The sequence below is a fragment of the Simochromis diagramma genome, unplaced genomic scaffold (genome assembly GCF_900408965.1).
Source record: "Simochromis diagramma unplaced genomic scaffold, fSimDia1.1 OVJJ01000321.1, whole genome shotgun sequence".
NCBI classification, from domain to species: domain Eukaryota; kingdom Metazoa; phylum Chordata; class Actinopteri; order Cichliformes; family Cichlidae; genus Simochromis; species Simochromis diagramma.
In genome coordinates, this window is record NW_024386772.1 from 4362209 (window position 1) to 4388316 (window position 26108).

A 26108-nucleotide genomic window follows, 5' to 3' on the forward strand; every position below is an offset into this window, starting at 1 on the left:
CAGTCTTTCACAGAGCCATTTGCATTCACATTCATGCCTATGTGCAATTTAGAATCACCAATTAGCACAACCCCACCAACTGATCTATGAAACTATCAACTGATGATAAAAGAAAACAAATACATCTGTGAAGAAAGAACTGGCTGAACAAAAGATCAGAAAACATATTTTATATCTTTAGTTTTCAGTGAATATGTCTGTGACAACATCTTTAGCAGTTCAAAGTAAAGGTTATACTTCTGCCCACTGGTAATAAAGCATGAGCTATCTCATTATGATCACTGCAGCTGATCATATTAAAGCTGAAATCCAAGCTTAATTAAAAATCATATATAAGCATTATTTTAGCAAGTGTTCATTTTTATTTCTTATGTAGAGGCACTTATAACAGGCGCTAGCCTGTTTTATTCATTTTAGTTGCTTTGTCGGCCATTTTTATAGCGTGACTCCCATTCCTTAAGGTAGTGAGAGAATGAAAAGGATTCACATTTAGATATTTTTCATGCAGTGCTGTTGAATTTCATAGGTTTCTTTTGTTTAATAGTTGTTCTTTTTTATATTTGTGCAACTTAGATTTACTTTTTTTAATTACTGCAAAATAAAATGTCTTTTCAAAATACTCTTATGCTGTATGAGGCCTCATTTTCTCTTTCTACAGATTATGTGTGTTTCTTTGTCAGTATTTGCTGCTTAAACTGTTTCCTGTAATAAGCGTTTGTGTGACCACGCCACTTGTACAAAGTAAAGAAACCTTGGTTCTCAGGAACCCACCACTCCCTCCCACCACTTCAGAGAAATGATAGGTTTGTGGTCTCTGGTTCCTCACTGACTGGAAAGCCAGTCGAGCTTTTATGTTGTCACTACTTGTGCAAGTGTGTCTGTAGACCATCGTCTCCTCCCCCTTGTGCTCGGTAAGCTGAAGACCGATAGAGCTATTAAAGCACTGTTTGTTTCCTCTCTGTTCTTTTAAAGACCACTGTCACTTCATACCACACCCCCTCACCCCACCCCCATGCCCTGCTTTTGTGACTCTTATACATTAAGCACTGGTATTCCTGCTAACTGCTGTCAGTTTCACAGTTGCACTGTGAACCATCAAGCTGAAGGTGAGTCTTTGCTTATGTGCTTACATCGATATGATCTTTTTCTTCACTGAATGGACGCAGCAATATGTGTATTTGTGTGTGTGGTGGGGGGGGGGGGGGTCATATCATTCTGCGTTCTGCAGCAGAAGCAATCGTGTGGTAGAGTTTAGTCATATTGCATCTTTGAAAGCAATGCATTTAAATGTTCAGCGAGTTGCTATGTGTAACTCAAGTCCATTGCAACACGGAGCTCGTTTAAGCGCAAAAAATGCTAAACCACAGTCGTCATAGAAGGTTTGGAGACTCAAAAGCTCTTTAATGAGGAAAAAATACAATAATTCTGGTTTTTAAAAAATCCAATGCAGTAAAAAAAAGAGATCAAAGGGTAAGGAGGATGCCACAAGGTGCAAGAGCCACAACAGATAACGTCTGATCACATCTTCAGTCTGACCGTGCAAAAGTCTTGGCCGACCCCTCTTTATATTTTGCTGTGAAAATAATAAGTAGATGAAACTGAAGCACATGCAGACATACATGGAAATGCAGTACTTAAGACAAAAACAGATGTTGCAATAAAAAAATATTCCTTAGGAGCTGGTGGGGTACAAGGACTGATTGAAAACCACTGTGAAAGCAACAAGTGTCCAAAGAAAACCTTTGGAAGACCTTCAGAAAGCCTGAAGAACTGTATATTTAGCTCCTTGTAAGTAAGTAAGTAACATTTTATTTGTATAGCACCTTTCAAGATAAAAATCACAAAGTGCTTCACAGAAAAGCTGAAACATAAAAGTAAAAATCAACCAAAAGCAAGTTTAAAAAGCTGAGTTTTAAGCTGTTTTTTAAATGAAACCACTGAGTCCACAGATCTCAGGCTCAAAGGAAGGGAGTTCCAGAGTCTGGGGGCCTCAGTTACAAACGCTCTATCGCCTTTCGTTTTCAGCCTCGTATGTTGGACAACCAGCAACCCCTGATCACTTGACCTCAGGGACCTGCTGGGGATGTACGGATGTAAAAGATCTCTGATATAGGTTGGTGCAGGTCCATGCAGAGCCCTGAATGTCAAAGTCAATTTTACGGGGAGCCAGTGCAACTGGATCAGCAGAGGTGTAGCGTGAGAGTATTTAGAAGACTTGGTCAGAAGCTTTGCGGCAGCGTTCCGAACAACCTGCAGATGATCCACAGAGGCTTTACATAAACACGTGGACAAAGAATTACAATAATCCAAACGAGATGAGACAAATGCATGGATGACCATTTCTAGTTCTGAGCGTGATACAATGGGACTCAGCTTAGCAATATTTTTAAATGTTGAAAACTGGAGCGAACCAACAAGTTAGCATGAGTGTCCAAAGTCAGAGCTGAGTCACCAAGGTTCAAGCTTAGGTTTTTTTGAACCAATAACCAGGGACCTCACCAGAAACCAATGAGGTATTGATAATTGTAAGCACAGAGGGACCGACAGACTGAAAGACATTTTTTAACAAAGATCCAGCTAAAATATCAAGAGAGCAGGAGGACGCTTTCATCGAATTAACTAATTTGAGCAGCTGAGATAAGGACACAGGTAAGAATCTTTCTAAAATAACAGGCCTAGGTGGAGTTGGGGCAGACAAGACAGACATTATGAACTTTTTCAACAAAGAAAGAAAGAAAATTTTCACAATCTTCATTCGAGGTAATTCGAAGTAATTGAAACAGCAGGTGGAGCAGGAGCAACAATATCACTAATGGTGTCAAAAAGTACCTTGGGGTTACCTCTGCTCGTTGATACTAGGTCTGAGAAATAGGCAGCCCGCGCATCACGAACTGAAGTGTTAAATGCAACTAAAAGGTCCTTTAAGTGAAAGAGAGGAGTGTTTTCCTCCATAGTCGCTCAACTTTGCGGCAGGAACGCTTTAAACAGCAAATGTTGTCATTTATCCAGGGGGACGGCTTAGAAACAGGAGCTAATCTGGTTTTCACAGGACAAACATTGTCTAAAGTAGAGAGACAAGAGTTCTTAAAAAGATTTGTTAGTAAATCCACATCGTTATAAGGAGGTAAAACTAACTTGAAAGCATCAGAAATTTAACAGCAGTAGAGGAATTTGTGATGCGAGAGCTAACCACATGACGAACAGGAGAGAGGGACAGAAAATTTAAAGAACGCTTTAGACTTTTACACAGTTCTCTATATTTTTGCAGGAGAATTTGCCCAGAACATCAAAAAAGTTTTGGGATAGAACATACTTGTGCCGATCAATGTTGTTCCACGTGTATCAAAAAAAACCACGATAATAATAAAATCAGGATCGGCTCTTAGCAAACCTCAAGCAACACAACAATTAGTTTTTAAAAGTGCTATTTCAAAATAATCTTAGGCTGACTCCCAGTCAATTGTGAAGAAACATTTTAAAATGCTGGAAATGTTGGTTGGACTACTCACAAAACCCGAGAGGCCGACTAATATGAAAAGGGTTCTTTCATTCTCAGTTAGCTAAAGGAAACTTTCGGTGCTCTGAAATTTAACATCTTTGGAGCCAAAGTCAGATCTATATCCTTAGTTTTCTCTTAAAAGATCAAAAGTTTTATATTACCCCCCAAAATAACAACCCCCAAAAAACATCATAGGTGACCTTGTTACAAACGTACCAGCCTTATTTATATATTTAGTACTTTCTAAAACTAAATGCAAGTCGAAGTGTACTGAAATAAAACAATTGGTCCTTACTTAAATAGAGCTTTGAGGTACACCACAAAAAAGAAGTCTCAAAGCAAGATGTAATATAATCAGTCAGAAGTGAAACTGATCCACTTTGATGATAAGATTTTAAACCACAGGGCTCTGCAGACTACTAAAGCACCAGTAACATCCAGCAACATTAAAATAACGCTATCTTGTCTGAAGCCACCAAATATGCTTTATGTAGGAGAAAAACCTGACTGGAACTTTTCAACAACAAATGCTGTTGTAGTCCTAAGCTATAAAAAAAAATCAGCTTTGAAATACTTTAAAAAGGCCTTAGAGAAGTGACCGAATGCACAATTACACATCTGAAGAGGGCTCACGCATTATTATAGATGATAGATGTTTATCTTGACTGAAATATTGCGGATTAAACGGTGTACAAAGAGGAGTCTCTGATTCAGGATTTTTAGAGAGACTGAAAGCTCTGGATTGATTTGGAGAGTTTCAGTCAAGGTTTCCCCAACTGCTGCTGTGACTCAGTGAGCGTAAAGAATAAACACTGCCTAGAGAGTGAGGAGGTTTGCAGTCTCAGAGTTCTTCTGGTTTAAAAATGAAAAACTCGATGTCTTGTCAGTGTAGCTGTTCTTTTCTCTGCACTTGCATTTTAAGTTTAGTTAATTTTTCAAAAACGGAAGATGTAAGACAAATTTTTCATGCTCTGTCTTGAAAAATATTTCTTGAATTTATCATTAATTTGCATTTGCTGTTTTATTGCAGTTACATTGTTAGTGTTCATTTTGTTTAAGCGAAAAATTTTTGTTTGTTTTTTTTAGCGTCCACATCAGCAGCAACATGTTTCAGGTGAACATCTGGATCTGTGCTGGCCTCCTGCTGTCCCTCCCTCACTGCACGTTTCAGTCGTGCACAGAAGGGACACCGAAACAGTGCGCCGATGCAGAATTTGCTCCGGGCATCAATTTGGCCGGAGAAGGCTTCGACATCACCAAAATGGAACGTAAAGGGGCCTTCGTGCTCAACATGAATGTGTGGAAACGCAAAGATAAAACATGCATGCTGTGTACCAACCCTTATCTTGAGAACATAAAGCAAAAGCTACCCCTGACAGTGGTGGACTGGAGAGCAAAGCAGTCCTGCAGCGCCAAAGTTTCCACTAAACTTCACAAATCCAGCGAGTCTCTTGTCAGTTCCAGCGTTTCCTCTGTTGAAAACAACTGGAAGACCGATCTAGAAGTTGAAATAAATGACAAAAGTGGCTCTGTTATGCTGGCTGGTACCAATTCTAAACTGGCAGAGTACTCCATGGAGAAAACAAAGAGTGACAAATTCAGCTTCACTAGCCAGAGTGTGTCGTGTGAGTACTACAGGTAAGGAACTCCACCCTTTATGAAATAAATGCGATAGTGTCACACGCTTGTTTTATACTCTTTCTGTCTTTTCTCTCTGTGAACAAGCTACCGAGTGTCAAATACTCCAAAGCTGCACACAGAATTTCGGAAAGCAGTGAAAGATCTTCCCAAATATTACGCCCCAGAATTCAAACAACGATTTTACAAACTGATTGACAACTTCGGTACCCATTACATCACAAAGGTAAAGGAAAATATGTAAACACAGTATCTAATCAATAAAAGTTGGCATTGTAAAAGGAAGTAAACTTTTCTTTATATGTCTTTCATGTATCATCCCAGGTAAAGCTCGGAGGAAGTATTGACTCTGTGACCAGCATCAAGCAGTGTCAGGCCAGCCTGCAGGGACTCAGCTTGGAGGAGGTGGAGCTGTGTCTGGAAGCTGAGGCGTCTGCGAGCATTAAAGCTACAATAAAAGCCGAAACAAAACACTGCCAGAAAGCTTCAGAGAAGTTGGAAAATAAGAACTCTTTCTCCGACCTTTTCAATGACAGGTAGAGAACATTTTATTACACACTGATCAACAACAACATCAAAACGTCCTGTCCAATATTCCCCCCATCGATGACTGATTGGATTGAGATAAGTAATGAGAAAGGCGGGAGCTCGAGTGAACACCTCCAGTGCTTTGTTTAGTCGTTCCTGAGGTTATGTGATGTTGCATTGTCCAGCTTGGCCAGGCTACTTTCAGTCACATGCATGTCTATTTTAAACTACATGATTTCACTTTACCTGAAATGTTTTATCTGTTTTCACCCTTTAACAACTCACGCTAATATTTTCAGCTAATATTTCGGCACATCTGTTTGAAATAGTCCCCTCTTTTGCAGGTTTACAGATATAAAAGGTGGGCATACCACAGACACAGACCTTCTCTTCTCTGCGGAAAAAAATCCAGCTGCCTACAAGGAATGGCTGGAAACCCTACCAAAAAATCCAGATATCATTTCATACTCCTTAAATTCCCTTCATGAGTTGCTTCCTGCCACAGCCAAAGCCCGGAAAAACCTGCGCTCTGCCATTAGCCATTACATCCTGGAGAAAGGCCTGTGGAGAAACTGCAGCGCTCGCTGTCAGGCTGGGATTAAGAGTGACTCGAGGGATTCCTGCGTCTGCCAGTGCCACAATGACCCCGCCGTGAACCAAGACTGCTGCCCAGCTCGTAAAGGTATGGCACGGGTCATCATAACAGTACAGCGGGCCACTGATCTGTGGGGGGACCATACCACAGCTACAGATGGCTATGTGAAGGTGCACTTTGCTGGAACAGTGGCGCAGCGTACTCCTGTCATTTATAACAACAACAACCCACACTGGGGCACGGTCATCGACCTGGGCACGCAGGATGTCTCATCAATTACCAAATTCAGATTTGAAGTCTGGGACGAGGACAGCAAGTGGGACGATGACCTGTTGGGAGAATGTGAGCCACTTTTGACTTCTGGAGTTACAACCGATCTCTGTCCTCTGCAGCACGGCCAGCTGTTCTACAAAGTGGAAGTGCAATGTGCTCCGAGTCTGACTGGAAAGTCATGCACGGAATATAAACCCACTCCTATTAATCCAAGTCTGAAAAAGCTGTATGTGTCACGCAACGCTCATCCTATTCCACCGGCCATCCTGTCAAAAATGGGCGTGTTTGTGGACAAATCAAGCTCATGGAAAAACCAGAGTTTTGCTCGCAAGAGCTTCACGTATGGCATAAAATAACACGCACTTACGAATTTGGTAAGACTTAAAAGGGAAGATTATTTCTACCTGGGCCAAAGGGGGTGATGTATTGATTTGTTTGGTTATTTATCTGTTTGTCTGTTTTTCAGGACTGAAAACAGATCTCAGGATTCACTTGAAAACCTAACCAGAAGAGACTCGGCTTCGATGTGAAGGATTCGTTCTTTGCTTTCATCTTGCAATTTCTAGACTATACCTTATCCGTCACTAATATTTCTCCATATATCATTTGTGCAATGTTTTAATGTTCTAGATGTCAGAAAACTGGATTAATATATTCAAATACATTTAATAAATATTTTGATGTTTATGGATGTATGCATTTGTATTCCCTAAAGCCAGTTAGATATGAAGACATTATGTAGCCATGTCTGTTGTAGATCATATAAAAGTTTCTGCTAATCCAGCTCAACCTTAATTTATAACGTTATTATCCCTCATTAATAATGATTTTACCTACATCATTAGCAAAATGAATTTTCCTGCATTCATTTTGCAGCAGTTTATGTGTCAGTTCAAGTATTTGCACAATGTTCCAATATACCATATGTGTTTTATTCTCACTATAAATGGAGCTTTATTATGCACAATAAATATATAATATCTGAACACGTTGTTCTTGTCGATATTTCACCCTGCTTTTGGTGGTAGTGTTTACTTTTTCTTTGGCAATGTCACCTAACTCGAAAAGGGAAGTGGTAAAACTTCCTGTGTGCGGATGAGGTTTCACTGTGTCTATTAAAGAGCACACTATCGCACATAAAATGTTTTGACTCAGAAGCTTCTATTTAGCGTCACTGGGTGATATAATTTATTGGATTAAAACAGAACAAATCATTATTCCAAAACAAAGGGACATATTTCTTGCTATTTCACATCCATTTATGTTTATCAATCACCACCAAGCCTTTTTAGCACTGCCAGGAACAAACCCGTGGGTGCTGCAGGTTTGAGAGGAGGGAGACAAGCAGACAGACATCTGGTTTACAGATGTCCGTTCACAGAGAAGGACAAGGTGGATGAGAAGAATGAAACAAAAGACATACAGACATGACAACATAACAAAGTAGAGTAAATCACACAGAAAAGCTCTGCAACCTCATTGGACTGAACACTTTATGGTAATGATCCACTTGAAGAGGTCAACGTCGTGGGAACTAGCCTGGTTAGACACAGACACAGAGGAAAAGGGGAGAGCACAAAGATCATTAATACGGAAGAGAATCATTAATCACACAAAAAATGTGTGAAAAATGTACAAAACAAGCCCATCCTATGTCTAATTTTCACATTCAAACCCATATAAACCTACATATTCAATAATGATAATTAATAATGACTCAATCACAAACATAAACATATGTGTACAGATTTATTTATTCATGCTTTTATACCATTTTATACTTTCTTTATTAAAACTTCTTTTCTTGTACATAGAATACAAGTTTACGAATAGTTATACAGTTTTCTTTGCACTGAATGGAGCAGCATTTGCTTTTGTCTTAATGACAATTAAATATTCTGATTCTGATACTAATAAAGGGAATTATTGTGCCCATTTCCCGTAAGGTTATTATTGGACTCTATTAGAGTAGCTTTGCATAATTCACAGTTCGAAATAATCCTTATGTATCTTATGCTTTACCTTGGTGCTCATCCACTGTCTAACAGCTAAAGTTTTCACCCATCACCTTTGTACAGTTACAAACTAAGCAGGTTCAGCTTTTGTTGCGCAGCTGTTTTTTTTCACATGCAACACCCAGAAATAAACATTATACACTCTCGAATACGGCTTATGGTTTAGCTTTCTGGGTAAACATGCAAGAGGTGACACACGTGATGGTGGCAGCGAGGCTTGGGTAATAGGACAATAGGACAGCATACTGTAGCTCAGGAGGACCAAAGTATTCTTGGGTAAGATACTGAACCCCAAGTTCAGATGTGTTTATTGGAGAGTGAATGTGTGTGAGTGCTAGATAGAAGGCATTCACAAGACGTAGAAGAAAAGTGGTGATTCGCCTCTGTCTCAGTATAGTTCAGAGCAGCAGTGTATGTTTGAAAACAGCAGAAGAAGCAGTTTTAGTCACCTCCACCTTAAAGGCCACCGTCCACTTAAGCCAATTTATATATTATTGGCTGCCAGTGGCAGAAAGAAAATCTAGATAGCAAGCAGATGGGCTCGTTTTCCTGTCTGGTTTGTCAGTTAGCCACAGGTATGGCATTAGAAAGACTGGTCTGTCAATCTATTATTGTTCAGCGAGCAGACCTTTTGTGAAGAGGTACCTAAACCAGCCTTTCTATCTGAGTGTAACCATTTTTTTTCACACCCTAAGACTAAGTGAGTAGTATTTGGTAGCTTAATTTCAGGGTGTGAAATAAACTAAATGAACTAAATATATATCTCTAAGAGAAAAAGTCAGACAAAGGGACACTAACTATAGTCAAACGTGTGACAACTCAAGCGACCTAATGCAGACTGAAGATCTCAACAAAGTTGTTGTTATCTCTCAGTTGCCAAAGGACATGATAGCATATGCCAGGACGAGAAGGCGCTCCTTCTCGCTTTAAGCCAACTGTAGCTGACAACCCCTCATAAACAGCAGATTTGCGTCTGAGATGACAATACTGGGAATATCCACTCTCTGACATCACACAGATCAAAGAGTAGAAAACAATTCTCACAAACCAGTGGGAAACCTGAGGTTTTGACTCACGGGTCATACACTGACTTCACTATTTGACCATGTTTAATACGACCATCTGTCACTGTAACAGTAAATATATACGGAGCCCCGCAGGGGACATGGGAGAAAAAAAAAATTAAGACGGACTTTTGCGAGATCTCGCAAAACAAACTCGGGATCTCGCAAAACTTTTGCGAGATCTCGCAAAAGTTTTAGCCGCATTCTTCGGCCTTCGACCTCCCGTTAGCTTCGAGTTAACGGGAGGTCGAGACCTACTACAGCCGGGAGGAACACCGCTTTCCCGGCACATCGTGCCTCGACCTCCCGGTCGGCTTCGAGCCGGCGTCCGAAGAATGCGGCTAAAACTTTTGCGAGATCCCGAGTTTGTTTTGTGAGATCTCGCAAAAGTTTTGTGAGATCCCGAGTTTGTTTTGCGAGATCTCGCAAAAGTCCGTCTTAATTTTTTTTTTAACTTTATTAGTTAACCAGACCTTCGTGCACTATTTCTAACCTTTGTATCCGTTACCCAGGGCAGCATTCACTCGATCATATTTGCCAGTCTGCTCTCCTGTTAAGCAATCGGCACAGGTCAGTGTTACAAATTCACTAAAAACGAAACTGTTACATTGAGACAAAGAAATCTAACAGCTATGTGTTAAACCTGGCAAAAAAAGTAGCATTAGAGGACTTAGCTATCACACTATGCAGGTCACATACCTTTCCTAAAGAGGTATATAATGCATAATACATGCAGCTGCACTTTCAGTGTGCAAGCTACTTAAGTAAAAAGAATAACAGTGAATAAGGTTTTTTTTTAAACTGCATCACATTTGTGTTGCTATTCTTATTTAAAAAGAATCCAAGTAAAGGACACTAATATTTTGACTCCTGCAAAATCACGTGATTATTATATATGAAGGCATTTTTCAGCACAGTAACATCTGTTGTATGCTGTCTGTTGTGCTGCGATATTGTGCAAAACGACGTGACTGATAAGGCAACCAGAAGCAGCAGTAGTGGTAGCTCATCACAAATGAGGAAGTGTCGGTGGTTTTCTTACCCAAAGCATCTTGAGCTGGCCCTAGCTGTGCACCGAACCCTAATAAAACACACACAACAGAAATTACACTTTTAAGGCCAGGACTTGGGACGTACGTATCTGCAAACATGCCAGGAGTACACTCTGAGAATTTAGGAGTACACTGGAAGTACTTTGAGAGAAAGAGTGCATTAAATTGAACCTGCTTGTTGAGCTCCATATCCTGCACCAGGGCCTGAAACAGCACAGAAAAAGGGCAACAATAAAGAGTCAATATCAGGCAGGATCACATAGAAACAGCCCTGCAGCTTATCTGCACTCACAATGCTTCTGATGAGTTTTATTTTTCACTATCTCTGAGGCTTTTGACCTCATTGGTACTGAACTAGAAAAAAAGAAAACCAAAACGACACAGTTTATCTGGCCGCATGGTAACTTTCCACTTTAGAGTTTCTCACACTTTTTTTCTCACCATATTTTGCAGATTTAGCACCTTCAGCTCCAAGACCAAGCTGCTGTGCAGCATACGGATAGCCGCCATCACCTGTGGGCAGTGAACAAAATTGGTTAAATGTGACTATTTAGCAGTTCACTGAGCTTTAATACTGTGATAAACTGACAGGATGTGAGAAAAAGAGAAAATTGTAAGCCTTGTTGATTTATTCGTTTATATACTTTATACTAACAAGTATACCAAGGCTGGGGCTAGGCCAGTTTCATTTTGTTTGCTTGATCATTGTTTATGCAGCATTTCGAGGCCCCTCAAACAAAGATGATGTCCCAATAACCTGCATGACTGGATTTTTCCCTTTATAAATTTATAGTGAAGTGAAAAGCGTCCTCATATAACAAGATGCAAAATGACTCGAAGACAAAAGGGGAAGCCTACGATCTTCATATATGAACAGACTTTCTATGATTATTGAGTTATTTCCTATTACTATACTCATACTTCCAGTTTACAGCAGTTACCCAGTCATTCATCTTAATTAAAACACTGCTGCAGCTGCTGCCCTAACACTTGAGACCATTCAGATAAAGGCTTATTCGCTCTAGACTTTGATAAACTCTACATCTAAATCATCCCCTCATGCCCAGATCAAGAAATGTAAAGTACACTGTAAAAAATAAAAGATAATTTAAATGAATTTATCAAATAAATTTTACAGAATTTTACTCTTATTCTTAAATACATAAAATATCAATAAAAAATTGGTTGTGAAACATTAATGTTATGTCAAATGTAAAATAACATGAAAAAATGGTGAGTAATCGTCATTTTTTACTGCAGGCTGACTGCTGTAGTATTGTCTGCTTGGCTGTAGAACAACTTTACCAAAATTTAAAATTTTACGTGCTTGTCTTACAACTCAGACATGCAAAATTTATTAAGACTTAGAGAGTTTTTCCTTCCCATTGATGCCGTGTGCTTGCTCAAAGGGGGATCATGTGCTTATTGGGGTATATTTCTAACACTGTAGGGTCTTTAACGTGTAATATATAGGTATTTGAGATAGCTGTGGCACATTTGGGTGATATAAAATGCAATAAAATTGAATGAATGAATTCAAGTTCAGTGTATGGTCACTTTGATTGACAGGTGGATATCATGATAGCGGGCTGTAGCAGTTAGCTGCCTACTGAGCCTCATCTCTGCTAACAGGATTGTTTTCTTGAAGTAATTTTAATAGATTTCGCTTTTAAAATGTATAACTTGGAGAATAAATTATATTGGTCCAATAAGTCTGTGGTCATGGTAATTTCTAGCATTTTATTAGCCTGTTATTTAGCACTAATAAACAGATACCTGCCTGTGTACTTATTGTGAGCTATGCTTGCTAGCATTAGCATATAACTTAGCTTCTGGCCCCAAAACGCCAAAATGAGGACGATGCTAATGTTGAGACTTCAAAATGGGTTCAGAAAACAATGGGTGGCTACATCTATTTCCCTCTTTTATCTACAGTCTATGATTTTTTTTTTTTCTTTAGTCTGCAGGACTCAGAATAAGCCACATTCATCTACTTGTAATAAAGTCACTAAGTCTGTGTTACATTACATTTTCCTGTTATTTTGTACCATTTGACAAGAAAAAACCTCTTTAGTGCAGGACAAAAATGTCTCTATATAGACAATATCCTGCAAGTGTTTAGTGTAGCGTGAAAGGACATACAATATCTTCCCATGATGTGATGTACTGATCTGAAAAAGTGTAACACTACCTGTTAATAGCATGGTGAAGCTTTTATGATGTGCAAAAGTTTGATATAATATACAATTTTGTGTGGCGCAGGTATTTTGCAATGATTATTGTTGCAGCTATGATATCAAGCTCATGTATCTACTACCTTCCAGTCCAGCAGGAAGCACTGGGGCATTACCATAAGGAGCCTGACCAGCTCCTCCTCCTGCAGGGGGAAGAAGAAAATCAAATGGTCAATCTGACTCATACATCGTCATCTCTCTCTCTTCACCCTTCGACCTCCATGATTAATCAGCAAGCTGTGCACTCTCCACCACTATAGTCTGAGTCACGTGTAGAAACCCACACTGACAGTTGCCTGACTAATAGCATGACTGAAGGGCGAGGTGCTGTCACCGTTGCTCACCATATTTGCCACCAGTTGATTCCAGGCCTGCCCCAAGTGCTCCTGAAAGAGGACGAGAGGGCTTTTTGAGTCAAGACTTCACACGTCGCAGAAATCACATGTAGGCATCACTCCTTGCTGGTAAATGCAAGGCTTATGTTCCATGCAGGGTGTTTACTGGTTTGAAATTAAATTCAAACAGATTTGGAGGAGAACAGATGCTTTATATTCTATAACCAAATGCTTTTGAGCCCTTCTGTTTACTTCTGTTGGTTTATGTGAGAGAGTTTCCTTAAATCTCCTACCATAGCCCCCCTGGACCTGTCCAGCATAGCCTCCAGGACCGAGGGCTGAAAAAAGACAAACATAAACACACAGGTCAAACATTCTTGTGTCATTAATCGATTCAACCGATTAACTAGTTGTTAGTTTTAAAAGCATCTACGGGAGCAGGAGGGCAGAAACCAGCAGATTTAACTGGTCAGCTTCAATAAATCAGAGACAATAGCTACACCCAGTGGATAAAAAAAATCACACTGAGCATATTAGAGGAAGCCGTTTCTATTGACATCTACTTTGTCAAGCTATCCAGTATCGTGGGTTAAGCCTCTAAAGGTTAGTGCCATCACTCCTCACGGGTTTTTTAAGCAGGTTATCGCTCCTCAGAACTGTTACCTTCACTCTTCCCTGCTTTTTTCTCAGCACCATCGGCTAACTCTGCAGGGTAAGCAAGGTCTGAAACATAGTACTAATTAGCACTAATTATGTTGTATATGTCGAGAGCTAGACTGACTTTCACACCACATTTTGCTCCAGTAATATTCAGGCTTCACTCACCAGCTCCATAGCCGTCACCATTCCCGTAACCTGTTGAGAGGAGAGATGTAGAAGCACTTAAAAGATTGCAGTTATACATGAAAGAGAGGGGAAAAAATTCAAGTCTGTGATCGTGCTAGACAAAGCTTTTGCAAAACTGCCTCAGCCTACAGTGAAACACAAAAGTAACGGCAACAAAGAAAAACAAACAGCTTTGATGCGGGCTGTCTTTGACACCAAGCAGAGTGACGAACGATTCTCTGCCAGTGCAGGTTAAAGTTTTCCTCAGTGTAAATACTCTTTGATGTATACTTCTCTAACTTGCTGAACTTACCCAAGCCATTCCCTGCCACAGCACCAAGATATCCTGTTGCTCCATCACCATAACCTGTAATAACACACATTCACTGTTTACTTAATGGGATGATGAGTATGATGTATAGATTTAAGTCTCTATATAGATTTACATGACTGAAGTTTACATAAATATAAGTCTTTTTTCTTGCATGTAAAAAAGAACAACTGTATATTAACAGGACAGTTTAAAGATGGCTGACACGTTGATTGTTTTACTTGTTTTTGTCTCTTACTTATTAATCATTCATCTGAAAGGAAACCTCTGGTGTGACCTTGAACGTAAGGTAGAGATTTTTTTCTTTACCTCCTCACATACAACTGACAAGCAAATGATTGGTTTACAAGGCAAAGTAGGAGTTATGCTGTCTGGCTTTGAGGCCTTACCTCCATTCACTTCTTTAAAAACAAAATTCGAGTAGGCAAATTACTTCGTATTTTCTTATCAAGCATATCCTCAAGTCTTTTCTGACAAGCTTCTACATCTGCACAGGACCCCGGGGTCTGTGGGAGAGACCCATGAATAGGCCTCCATTTCTTTGCCATGAGTTTAACTGACAGCCTCTGTTTAAATTAAAGGTAGTAGCCAAACAGCTTAGCACACAGACTGAGAAACACCTGATTATTAAGGTAGTCTGGAAATTTACTGGCTAGTCTGGTGAGACAACGGCCTGTTTGGGGGGCATGTCCGTGAGATCATTGTCAGTGGCTAGTTGTTTGCATGTCAGCAAATGCACTTTTTCTTTTGTTTTATACATGAACTATTTACCTGCATATAACCAAAGACTGTGCAACTGTGACTGGCCAACAGAATTTGGTGTGAAAACAGACTATAAACCAGACCAGAAAGCTTCCACCAGAAATGTTTTTCCTTGCCTACATGTGTTCCATGCATACAAGGAAAGGGCCACACCTCTTGATCTTTGAATAAACGTCACCACATCTCTATTGACTCAGTAACTACAGTGGTCCGAACCTTCTCTGGAATGAAGAGCAACACAAAAACTGTGTGCCGGGATCTTCGTGTCCTGGGTGTCTATGGCTGAGCAGCTCCTGTAGGTGTAACGGGTAAGCTGGCCTAGTAATTTGGTTCAGATAGTGTAACTGTGACCCAAAGGTTGCTTTCAAATTGCATCCAAATTATTATCTAGCAGGCCAAGAAAGCATCCTGCTAAAAGTTTTAAACTGTTCAGTGAAGCCTGGGGAAATGATGCCGACAGAGACCAAATAAATATGTTACAGCCTTACCTGTCGACTTTCCTGCAACACCTTGGGGATAACCACCCTGCCCAAGTGCAGCAGCAGCTAAAATGTAAAAAAAATTTCAGATGAACAGGATGAAACACAGAATATGAGATGCAAAACATAATTTCTTATCTCCAAGCAAAGAAAAGACAAAATAAGGAAAATTTACATGCATACCTCCAAGTTTTCCAGCTGCTCCACCCAGATACGCTCCCTGTCCCAACCCTGCTGGCAGCACATCGGAAGTCTTTACCAAAGTTGTAAACCTACCTCTCCATCTGCTAAAAACAGCAGCTAGTCTTCATGAATTATGTGTCATTGCCCAGCATTACCTGCTCCATAACCCAAAGCACCCAGGCTTGCTCCCATGTAGTTTCCCGCTCCACCAGCATAACCTGAGAAGAAGGTAAACAAGCTCAGCAAAATCACCCGAGATTTACTTTAGGCTAAACGCACTTCACTTTTCCTTTCCTTACATAATAAAGACAGTTATGGAACGCTTTTTCAACCTCATCAGGCCATAAATGTCTTCATCTTTGTTAGACTTTTATGTATTGGGAGATCCTCTCTACTGGACTGAGTCCTAAAAACCACAACGACCACCTAAAATTACTCCCTAAGTCACAGATACCCAGATGAAAGACTGAGGTATTTGGGATTTTTTATGTTTTATGTTTTACTATTGCTCCCAGCAAAACAAGTTATACATTCCTGCGTTCCAATCTGGATAAATATGAGTTTAGATATGGTCTAATTTGATTAATAAAGACTCCAGCAATATTTTTACACACAGACAGTAAACCACACACAAAACCCGGCTGTAAGAAGGAAGAATGTACATGTGACATATATTGTTTTAGAGTTAAATTTGATACAAAACAAGAAAACATAAAAAGAAATGAACAACTCAAAGCTCCTCCCAGCACTCAATGTAGTATGATCAGAAGCCTGTTACCAAGAACAATGCAAATCTCTTACTGGAATGCACATTAGCATAAAAAAACAGGCTGAAGCCACACTGGTTTCAGTTTTGTGTCATGCTAAACGATCATAAATTAGGTGTAACTATAATTGGAAACACTTACAGAAATAGCAATGCACAAAGAGACTTCCTGTGATATTATCAGCTACTTACATCACTAGCTTCTGGATTTGAACATGGAAACTAAAATCTAATCAATGATCACTGCTCTCACCAGTGATTAAGTCTTGAATTTCCCTCAGTGCAATGCCCAGATTGACTATTTTCAATATCACTGGCAACTGCAGCCCAAGAGAACTAAGCTACTAAGATAACAAACAGCTGCTTACTATGGCTCAAGCGGTGTGCACTGCATGTGTTTTGACTTTCCTACAAAATGCAAAGATATCCAAACAGACCTGAAGGTGCATCAGAGCTGAAAGCCAAAATCACAAACCTTCACCAAACCGAGGTTAGAAGTCATGATTCAAGGTTTTCCAAGGTGATTGCTCAACTGCCTCGCAGCTTATATTTATCATGTTAATATGTAATTATTGTGTGTTATATATAACGCAGTCTAATTTGTTTATTTATTTTTTGGTTAATTTGCAAACTAAATATGAACATCTGGAAAAAACGACACTTTTAGTTGAGAAAAGGTTTTCTGGCCAAAGCTTGACTGCTTTCATGCAGGGTTTGACCATCATTAAATAGCTTCGATAGTTTTTGGTTGTGCTTCTTTTGTTTTACTAGTTCAACTTTTCTAAGCCAAAAAATTTGAACTTGGATTTTGGCAGAACTATACTGGCAATTAGAGTCACTATAGTTTAAAAGGCTAACTTGGTAAAGTGTTTTGTTTGACTAGTACAGCAAAAGTCTCAATGCCAACTAGTGGAGGAAACTAAAGTCTGTTTAAAAGCATAGACATCACACAAACAACAATCTGAAAGCCAGTCTCAGAAATATGAAATTGTTTCTCAAAAATCTCAAGAACGGACCACAGACAGACAGATATGAATCAAAAAAGACATTTAGATGGTGAAAAAGCTTTGCTCTTACTTGGAGTCTGGGCATTCCTCCCAGTCTGCCCTGGGATAGGGAGGGCTTTTGGCTTTTTGACATCATGTTCAGTTTGGGAATTCTGTTTAGCACTCTGATCATCTCCATTAAAGCCTGGAGCTTCCTGTCCATCTGCTCTATTAGAGGCACTGCCTACACTTAGGGTTCCACTAGTACCTGGGATCACTGCTCCATAGCGCCTTCCTCCTTTTGCTGGAAGGTTTGCAGTACTATATCTGCCATCTTGTACCGTAACAGTCCCACGGATTCTGATTCCATTTGCGTTTTCAGCTAAAAGTCCTTTGACGCGCTGCCTGTCTGCCACAGCAGAGAAATAATCTCTTATTCTCTGATCCAGTGGAGTCGCGTAAATACGTCTTCTTACATCCTCAGCTTCTGAAAAAGGTAGTCGAGAGGTTTTGTCTTTTTCTTTTTGTGACGTCGTGCTACCAAGATGTCTGAGTTCTTCACCAAGATGCGGCTGAGCCACTGAACTTTGACCCTTTTGAATTCCTGAACCTAAGCGATTGTTTTCTAGTAAATTAATAGGAGATCCACAGTTTTCCACTCGCTGATTTTCACGTTTGGATGAATCATAGTCTCGGGCACTCTGAGATGAATAAGAACCCAGACTTTGGATGTTGTCTTTATCAACAGGCAGTTGTCTTCTCGGACCTCCAGCTCCCAAAATGGCTTCATGATTTGGGGCCATCTTTCTTTTGGGTATTGCAGGGTGGTTACTTTGTCCTTGATCAGTAGGTGTTGTGTGTCCAAGACTCGATGACTGGACTGTTGAATCAAAGCTTTTGACCTCCTGCTTTCCAAACGAGTCTAGACCTCTGATTTTTTCTCGTTTAAGATCTTGAACAGCTTGACCCTGACTGGCCATCTCAGGTCCAACCAAATGTTCTGCAGACACACCTGGCAGAGAGATATCAGCATGCATTCACAACTTCATCTCACCTCAGAGACAACAGTGTTTCTTTGAGGTCCAGCAGCACACTGTAGCAGCAAACTTCAAGCCTTTCTGTTGAAGTTTGTAATATAAATCGGAGCATCCACAGAAAAATCAGAACCAAACCAAGGATAGAATCAGTGGGAACTCAGACAGACTTACACATTCATTTAGAGTAATGACACCAGCACATAAAACGTGACATGACAACACATTGTTTCCATCACAAATTGTTGAAATGTCAAAAAACACACCAGCGTTCAAGCACAAGACAAAAGGATATCCTGACTCGAGCAACATCTGTGTATGACACACGACAACGGAGCTGAGTGGGGCATGAAAGCAGAAGCCTGCAGTCCACAGCAAAAGCAACTGAAATGTTTCTGATTCTTAAAGTGAGGTTTTACTCATAATATGTGTTTAAACTACAAGCATATTTACATTTACTATGAGCCAGAACCAGAGTCACCAAACAGTTTTAAAACATATCTCAAAGTGTGAGTGTGAGTAATTTCTTATTTTGCCTTTAAACCATGTGTGTGCAGCATAAGGAATAATAAGTAGCCCACAGGTGGGGGCTGGAGTGGTGGAGGGGAAGGAAGCCAATGTGGAAGTGTCTTAAAATTGCATTTTTTCTAATACCTGGCAGGGATGCTTCTGGTTGCATAAAAGCTTAGGGTTACAAAAAAGTCTATGGGAAAATGGCCCTCACTCATTTGCTCCCTTGCTGACAAAAACATGTATTTTAATTTGTAAATTCTTGCTGTTCTAACAACCACAAATGAGGACAAGTCATTGGCTAACAACATGTCAGCCACAAGTCATCAGCCAATGAGCATGGGGTGATCTCAGTCAGAGCTTTCTCAGGACATCTGGTTTCGAAACACTAGGCCGAAAGAGCCAGGAAGTCATGCAACATGCAGTCGAGATGAAACACCAATAGACACGATGAACTGTGCGCACAAAATAAAACAGACCAGCTTCAGATGATAGTAAAATAGATACAGATGATCTGTTTTCATGCACATAAAGACATGAAATCAACATCAATAGCAGTGAATCACAAGTCAGCAAAGATGAAGACAGACTGATTACACAGAAACACCACAGATTTTACACCTGCACGGGTGAAACCCATAAAGCAGATGTCACTGATAACAGCAGCATCGCAGGCCAGCGTATTACAGTTTAGGAGTTTTTTTTTTTTTTTGCGAAGACACAATCTCTGCAAAGTGCTTGTGTCACAGATGTGGGCGTATTATTATTGTACTGGATAATGTATTAAGACAGCTTCTGAGAAACAATCTCTGCTGATCAGCTTGATAAGGCTGATGTTTATGCATGCCTCTGCATCAAGTCTGGCAACAGGCCTAAAACAGTTCAAAGCTAAAAGAACAGGACATCACATGAAACATAGTTCATCACTTACCTGGTCGTGCTCCAAGATAGCCAATGCCCCCTAAAGATCCATATCCTGGCAAGGAAACAAAAACAGCTCATCTTTAAATAAATCAGCACTGGGGTTACGTCACTGACATCCTGGGTTTCTCTCAATACTACAAGGACACATAATCCATTAGCTGAGATGCAGTCTGCCCCATATACCATGTCCACTGACAGGTTGACAGGATCCAACTTATTGTGTTTATTAAACCAATTTCTTTACTCTCATTTGTGCATACAGCACAAGGAAACAAAAGTGTTTACCTGGAAGTGTTCCCAAGCCAGCACCATAAGCTGAAAAGTCACAAAAACACAGAGTTAATATTTCTTTACAAAGATCCCTGCAGCTGCTATCCAACCGTTTGTTAGATTCATCCTCATCCTTGCTGTGTAATATCTGTAAAAAGTGTGACATGAGTTGTAGCAGTTCAACCTTTCACAAAACTGGTTGCATCTTAGCCTTCTTGGTTTTCTGCCAGGATTTGCATGGAATACAGGCTGCCAAGATTTCTGCTGCTAGGTGTGAGCGCAACTAAAAATAACCCCAATCTTGCACCAGACCACACTGGGAGGCTTAATATCTTAAGTACTGAGAAAATAATTGGTTGCATTGTTAATATGATAATTATGATGAATCACAAGAGTAAAAAAAATGTATAAGGTAATTTGCAAATCAGAACAGTGAGGGTAAAGTTTCAACAACCTTGACATATGTAACACATGTAAACAGCGCACATAGTTATTTATTTCGAGTAATAAATAACGACCAATAACAAAAACACAAAGTAAAGTAAATGGCTCCCTAAAGAAGAAGATATATAAATAGGGCCTATTAAGTCTTTCTTTATATATCAATCTTACCACGTTTTCCTCCCTGGCCCAATCCCAGTCCCAGTCCGTTTGTGAGCCCAGCCCCCAGCCCCATTCCTGGGCCCAGACTGGCACCTAAAGCCACAGGGAAAATTTATCATACATTTTTAATAAACTATTATTTATTTCATGAACTAGAATGACCACATCCAAGAGAAAAGAATGAAAAAGTATGCTGTGAGGGTTTGAGTGTGTACCATAGGCTCCCTGGTTTCCATATCCACCTTGCATCAGACCAGCTCTTCCTCCTAATCCAAGAGATCTGTAGCCTCCTGAGGGCACAATGAAAATAATACATATACAGAATATAGTTAAAGTTATAGTTAAAGAATATAGTTTTTAAACCAGGTGCATCAACAGAATCTTTCTGTGCATAGTAAATCCCAAGTAATATCATGGTCAAAAACATTTTTAAAAACTGTGTGATGGATCCCTTTTAAACAGGAGAAATTGTTTTTGCATGTTTGATTTGCTCACCAACACCAAGCTGGGCTGCAGGATAACGTCCAACTGAAATATTTAACAAAGTAAAAGTTTAAATATCCCCTCTGTATGGTTAAAGAGACATAAGAGGCAGAAAATCAAGCAGATTAAACCTACTTCCAGTCTTCATTGCTTTGTTGCCATGTCGGCTACCCAGTGCTCCAAGGGCACCAGTAACTGAGAGGAAACAGAAAAATTATTTTACACTTTGCTTTTTTTTAAAATATTACTTTAGCTATTACAGTTTTGACCAAAATAATTGCCATTAAGATTTTTACCATAATTTATCAGCCCTAGTCACTCATAGAGTTAATGCCCATCGAAGGAATAGACTACAATATGTGCATTTGTGCATCCAAAGACACAAATCAGCCAGAACATTGCTAATGTATGCTGTGTGAAAGACTTACCTCCAGGTTTCATGCCGCCGATTCCCACACCTCAATAAAACAAAACAAAAAAAGACACAAAACCGGGAAACAGTTAAAGGCACATAAGAAAATTTCAGAGTTTAAGGAAACAGTGTATTTAACCTGTTATTTTTGGTCGAAATGGATAGTTTCCCCCTTTGTAACAGAGTTGTATAATTTTTTTATAACTAGCCCAACACATAGGGGCGTGGCTTCCAGCGATAGGCCTTAGTGCCTCTAATTTGAGTCACTGAACTCCATCATGTTTACACTGTTGGTGCCTTCTGCAGCATCTTTAATGGATTTATCTGACAAATATTACAACCTGTGCTGTGGTACAGACTCTCCAAGAAATTTTGACAATTTTTTGCCAGTTTTGACAATTTTTTTGTGCTAAATTATTATTTGTCTGTTGTTTAGGACTAATTAGCATAAAAATGTGTACATGCATTGCAGCAATACTGATGATTTAAGACATTTGGAGTTCAAAATCACAGAATGATGTCACAGTGGCTGTCCATCCTTAATATACAGTCTGTGTGTGTGTGTGTGTGTGTGTGTGTGTGTGTGTGTGTGTGTGTGTGTGTGTGTGTGTGTGTGTGTGTGTGTTTAAATTAATTAAACATTGAAATAACTTAAAAACAATTTGAAAACGTATAAATACCTCTGGCTGGAAGCACTCTCCCCCAGGAAACACTTTGAGGTTTAACCCCTGAAACATTAAAAAAATTTGAACAGTTTTTCACCATCACCATGGTTACAGCCTGTCAAACACCAAACAGTGTAACGATAACAATACTGTTGTGTTAGTCAATAAATCTGTGATTTATAGTTAATTATACTTATATTTCTAATGAATCTAACTTATAATAAAAGTGAGTGAAGATGGTGAGAGTCTGTAGCCACATATGTACCAAAAACAAAAAGAACAACTACAAAATGTTTTATCGAGAGGATATAAATGTTTCACCTACAAATATCAGGATATCTATTGGGATATTTTCGCCTCGCTATTTTCACTTTATGCAACTGATTAAAAAATGCAGATAAGGAAAATATGATATGCATAACTGTAAAATACATAATTGTTTCACAGATTTACTGCATAAACTTTTTTTAAAGGACATTAGAGGTCCTTCAACAAAAGCATTGTTTGTTTTTATTAATCTAAATTTTTAATTTTATGCCAACACTATCACTGTGTAGGAGACTCAAAAGATGACCTTAAAACTGTGGGAATTACAGTTTAGATATCAGTTGAGGATTACATCAGTAGTGGAACCTGATTGGACTAAAGGTGCGAGACAGACAGATATCCACTGATGCGACCAGAGCACGAGATCAAATACAGCGCCAGTGTGGAGCCTGTTAGTTCTTCTCACAGTTGGATGTGACATTTTGCCTGCTTATGCCACCTTTTCATTGCATCCTTTGAATCAGTGAAATTAGATCATATAAACCAAAGCAACTTGGCGGTGACTCTGCTGTTGGAGCCCAGAGTCCATACAGTCCTCCCCTCAGTCTCAAAGAGATGAGATCTAACAAGTGAGTGAGAGGGACTCACTAAAGATGCTGATTCATCGGGACTTTAACTTGGACCAAAATATGATATGATCTAATTCATTTGTCAGCTAAAGATACAATTAATCTTGACGCTAGACAAAATGAATTCAATTTTGACTAAATAAAAAAGCATTTTTGTGCGGCATTTCTTTAGATCATGTTAAATATCAACATAAATTATTTTTCTTCCAACTAAATTTAGTAACTTCTTTACACTAAGTTGGATTATGCCAGTTAGATTTATATTAATCTTTGTGCAATTCCAATTCCAATGTTTTTAAAGCAGCAAACACGATAATTAAAACATGAATGAATACTTTTGTGTTAAAGCTCATGGATCTAAACCATTACAAATCGGAAAAAAAAAAAAAAAGGCCAAGAAAAATAGTTCATAAAACTTTAGACTTTGTCCCGTGAGTTTCTTACCGCCTTGCAGAGTTTGCTGAGCCAACCAGAGAACCAGCGAAGTCTGGAGCAGAGCTCGAGCCAGCATGATGGAGGAGGCACTGTGCAAAAACCAGCAGCACTTAAAGAGAAGAAAGAGATGTACAGAAAGACAAATACAAGTCTGGTACTTAAAGCACCGCAGCCTCTTTTATATGCTTTTATACACTCCCACTGGCCAGTCCTGCCCTCTGAAAACACACATCAGTCTGAATGGGCAAAGCCAAAGGCCCATTTCGCTCCATTTCCTTTAGGTGAGAATGCAGACACACACACACACACACACACACACACACACACACACACACACACACACACACACACACGACCATTTTAATGAGTGATAATCAAATCTTCTACTGTTTTCACTGTTAACACATATAAGGAGCCAAAGATTCAGTAATCTCTTATACATTCACACTTATAATGAGAAGTGTAATGAAATGCACTGTGGTGCAATGCTAAAAGCTTGTTGTCATAGTCTTTGTAAATATTCATGGCTCTACTCTTATTATCCTAGTTTTTTTTCTATTTTGTGGGGCTGAATATTGATTCTTGGATGTTTGATATCCTTAGTTATTGTTTTGCCGTTGCTATTTTTTCTGTGTTCCCTTGTGTCTGTATCTAAGTTTGTCTCTCTTTCAGTTGACTTAATATTTCACTTTGAAGCTTAGATGCTCACATGATTTTTGAGGGTTTTACTTCCCTCATTTGTTCTTTTGACACTTTATTTAGTGTCTGATTAAGTCCACTGGTTCTTTATTACCCCTTCCCTTCTTCTGTGTCTCGTGTAGTCCTTGTTTTCTCCTGCTGGCTCTCTGCGTTTCTGGATTTTTCCTATTTGCCCTTTAGATATGTTTTTCCTGCCAACATGGCAGTTACCTTTTTTTGTCTGTGTTTGTTTGTTTGTTTTTCTGTTGAACACCCTGAATAATATGAAAAATATGCAAATACGTAATGTACAAGACAAGGCAAGCTAAAGATGCTGTACAAAGCAGAGTGGACAGAATTTGGCTCACTGAGCTGACGGGGGGTAAAGAAGAGCTTTGTTCTGTGTCTGTTGGCAATTCCCTGAACACATAGACTGTCATGGTTCTGCTTTCTTTATTGACATTTCAGGTGTTTCCAAATATCTCACGTATTTAAAAACAGGCTGTCTACTCCAGTGTCCATTCTATGTATAGTCTGTCTATCTGTGTACTCTATATTTTATTTATTTTTATATTAAGCCTTTATTTTGCATCTGCGGTTTTATCATATCAGCCTTTAAAATCTACTTTTTGTTTTTTAACCTGCCACTTTGTCCTTCATGTCGATCCTCTTTCCCAAATCCAGGATAACAAGGCTGCAGTCTATTGGTCCAGAGCAGTGGGATGCTTCATAATCTCACTATCTCCGGTTCTCCACCTTCTCCACTGATCTCCTGGGATCTAAGGTCCAGCAAACCGTCTCCCAAACCAGCTGCTGATGCTTTTTTTTTTACAAATTTGGATGCTTTTCTAAACAGCTCAGACAAAAGGCCACTGAAAAACACACAACAGTGTTTTCTCCATACCGACTCTCTTCAGTTCGAGGAACAACTATGAAAAAAGCTGATGACACACACACAAACTCAATTTCCCTGCTCACTAATGCAAATACAGCACCCATGCCCTGGAAAACATTTATATATGAAAGTGAAGACAGATGATTTGCAGATAATTATGACACATCTGAACTCCTTTTCCACATAAACTAAATAATGTTTAACAGCAGGCCGGTTTTTCCTGCTTTTTGTTAGTAGAACAAATACTGCACCTCCTAAACAGAGGGGGGAAAGGAGTATACAAAAAGAATCTGTTCGTATAAATTCAAATATCCCGGTTAAAAAAGGAACTTGGAAATTGCAGACTTAATACATGACGACATTATTATATTTGTGTGCACAAGGTACTGCTGTGTCTCCAGTAGTCTCAAACCTCAATTAAAATGTAATTTTAAGAACATTTCTACAGGGGAGCATTGTAATCTCTTAAAACAGGCTGTCAGCTGCCATCTCTGGGACAACATAGACAGCAGTGTGTGCCACTACAGTCTGTTGAGACTGGGCACAAGAAGCATTAACCCATGGCAATATCAATGCCAAGCTCAGGATCATATAGAGTGTGTGAGGTCCTGTGCATGAAAGCCATTTTTTTAATGTAATGTTTAAGTTTATGTCTTAACCTGAGGCACGGCAGCGCTCGATGCAAACGTCTGACTGGAACGAAGAACCACATGCGATGTTTTTGCTTTTAAAGACGCC

General features: G+C 39.4%; 2 protein-coding genes across 4 annotated transcripts; one reads left to right on the forward strand and one right to left on the reverse strand.

The window, feature by feature from the left end:
• Positions 1-841: 841 nt before the first annotated feature.
• Positions 842-7519, forward strand: LOC120741091 (perforin-1-like). The gene is made up of 6 exons (XM_040043746.1): positions 842-1106; positions 4586-5137; positions 5225-5363; positions 5462-5673; positions 6010-6907; positions 7000-7519. The coding sequence occupies exons 2-5, from the start codon at positions 4605-4607 to the stop codon at positions 6887-6889; spliced, it is 1764 nt and encodes a 587-aa protein (XP_039899680.1). The 5' UTR covers positions 842-1106; positions 4586-4604; the 3' UTR covers positions 6890-6907; positions 7000-7519.
• A 173-nt stretch (positions 7520-7692) lies between these two features.
• LOC120741100 (glycine-rich cell wall structural protein) lies at positions 7693-24120 on the reverse strand. 3 transcript variants are annotated; one of them, XM_040043774.1, is made up of 23 exons: positions 23807-24120; positions 22482-22529; positions 21818-21847; positions 21525-21584; positions 21402-21434; positions 21122-21196; positions 20916-20999; positions 20319-20348; positions 20041-20085; positions 15969-16031; positions 15814-15861; positions 15640-15696; positions 14372-14425; positions 14059-14088; positions 13897-13956; positions 13527-13571; positions 13243-13284; positions 12982-13041; positions 11106-11177; positions 10836-10868; positions 10655-10693; positions 10106-10162; positions 7693-8072 (listed from the first exon to the last, which is right to left on the reverse strand). In XM_040043774.1, exons 1-23 carry the CDS (start codon positions 23871-23873, stop codon positions 8068-8070), a joined length of 1137 nt encoding a protein of 378 aa, XP_039899708.1. In that variant the 5' UTR covers positions 23874-24120; the 3' UTR covers positions 7693-8067. The 3 variants fall into 3 exon arrangements, with proteins under 3 accessions (XP_039899708.1, XP_039899690.1, XP_039899700.1); XM_040043756.1 differs by lacking the exons at positions 20041-20085; positions 20319-20348; positions 20916-20999; ... (4 more) ...; positions 22482-22529; positions 23807-24120 and adding an exon at positions 17657-20013; XM_040043766.1 differs by lacking the exons at positions 13897-13956; positions 20041-20085; positions 20319-20348; ... (5 more) ...; positions 22482-22529; positions 23807-24120 and adding an exon at positions 17657-20011.
• Positions 24121-26108: the final 1988 nt, after the last annotated feature.

Coding starts and splice junctions, on each gene's coding strand:
- LOC120741091 (XM_040043746.1), top strand. CDS start 4,605: ATGTTTCAGGTGAACATCTGGATCTGTGCTGGCCTCCTGCTGTCCCTC. Junction 5,138..5,224: donor GTGTCGTGTGAGTACTACAG/GTAAGGAACTCC, acceptor TCTGTGAACAAG/CTACCGAGTGTCAAATACTC. Junction 5,364..5,461: donor GTACCCATTACATCACAAAG/GTAAAGGAAAAT, acceptor GTATCATCCCAG/GTAAAGCTCGGAGGAAGTAT.
- LOC120741100 (XM_040043756.1), bottom strand. CDS start 18,602: ATGCATGCTGATATCTCTCTGCCAGGTGTGTCTGCAGAACATTTGGTT. Junction 13,957..14,058: donor TGGTGACGGCTATGGAGCTG/GTGAGTGAAGCC, acceptor ACTATGTTTCAG/ACCTTGCTTACCCTGCAGAG. Junction 13,572..13,896: donor AAAAGCAGGGAAGAGTGAAG/GTAACAGTTCTG, acceptor GTCTTTTTTCAG/CCCTCGGTCCTGGAGGCTAT.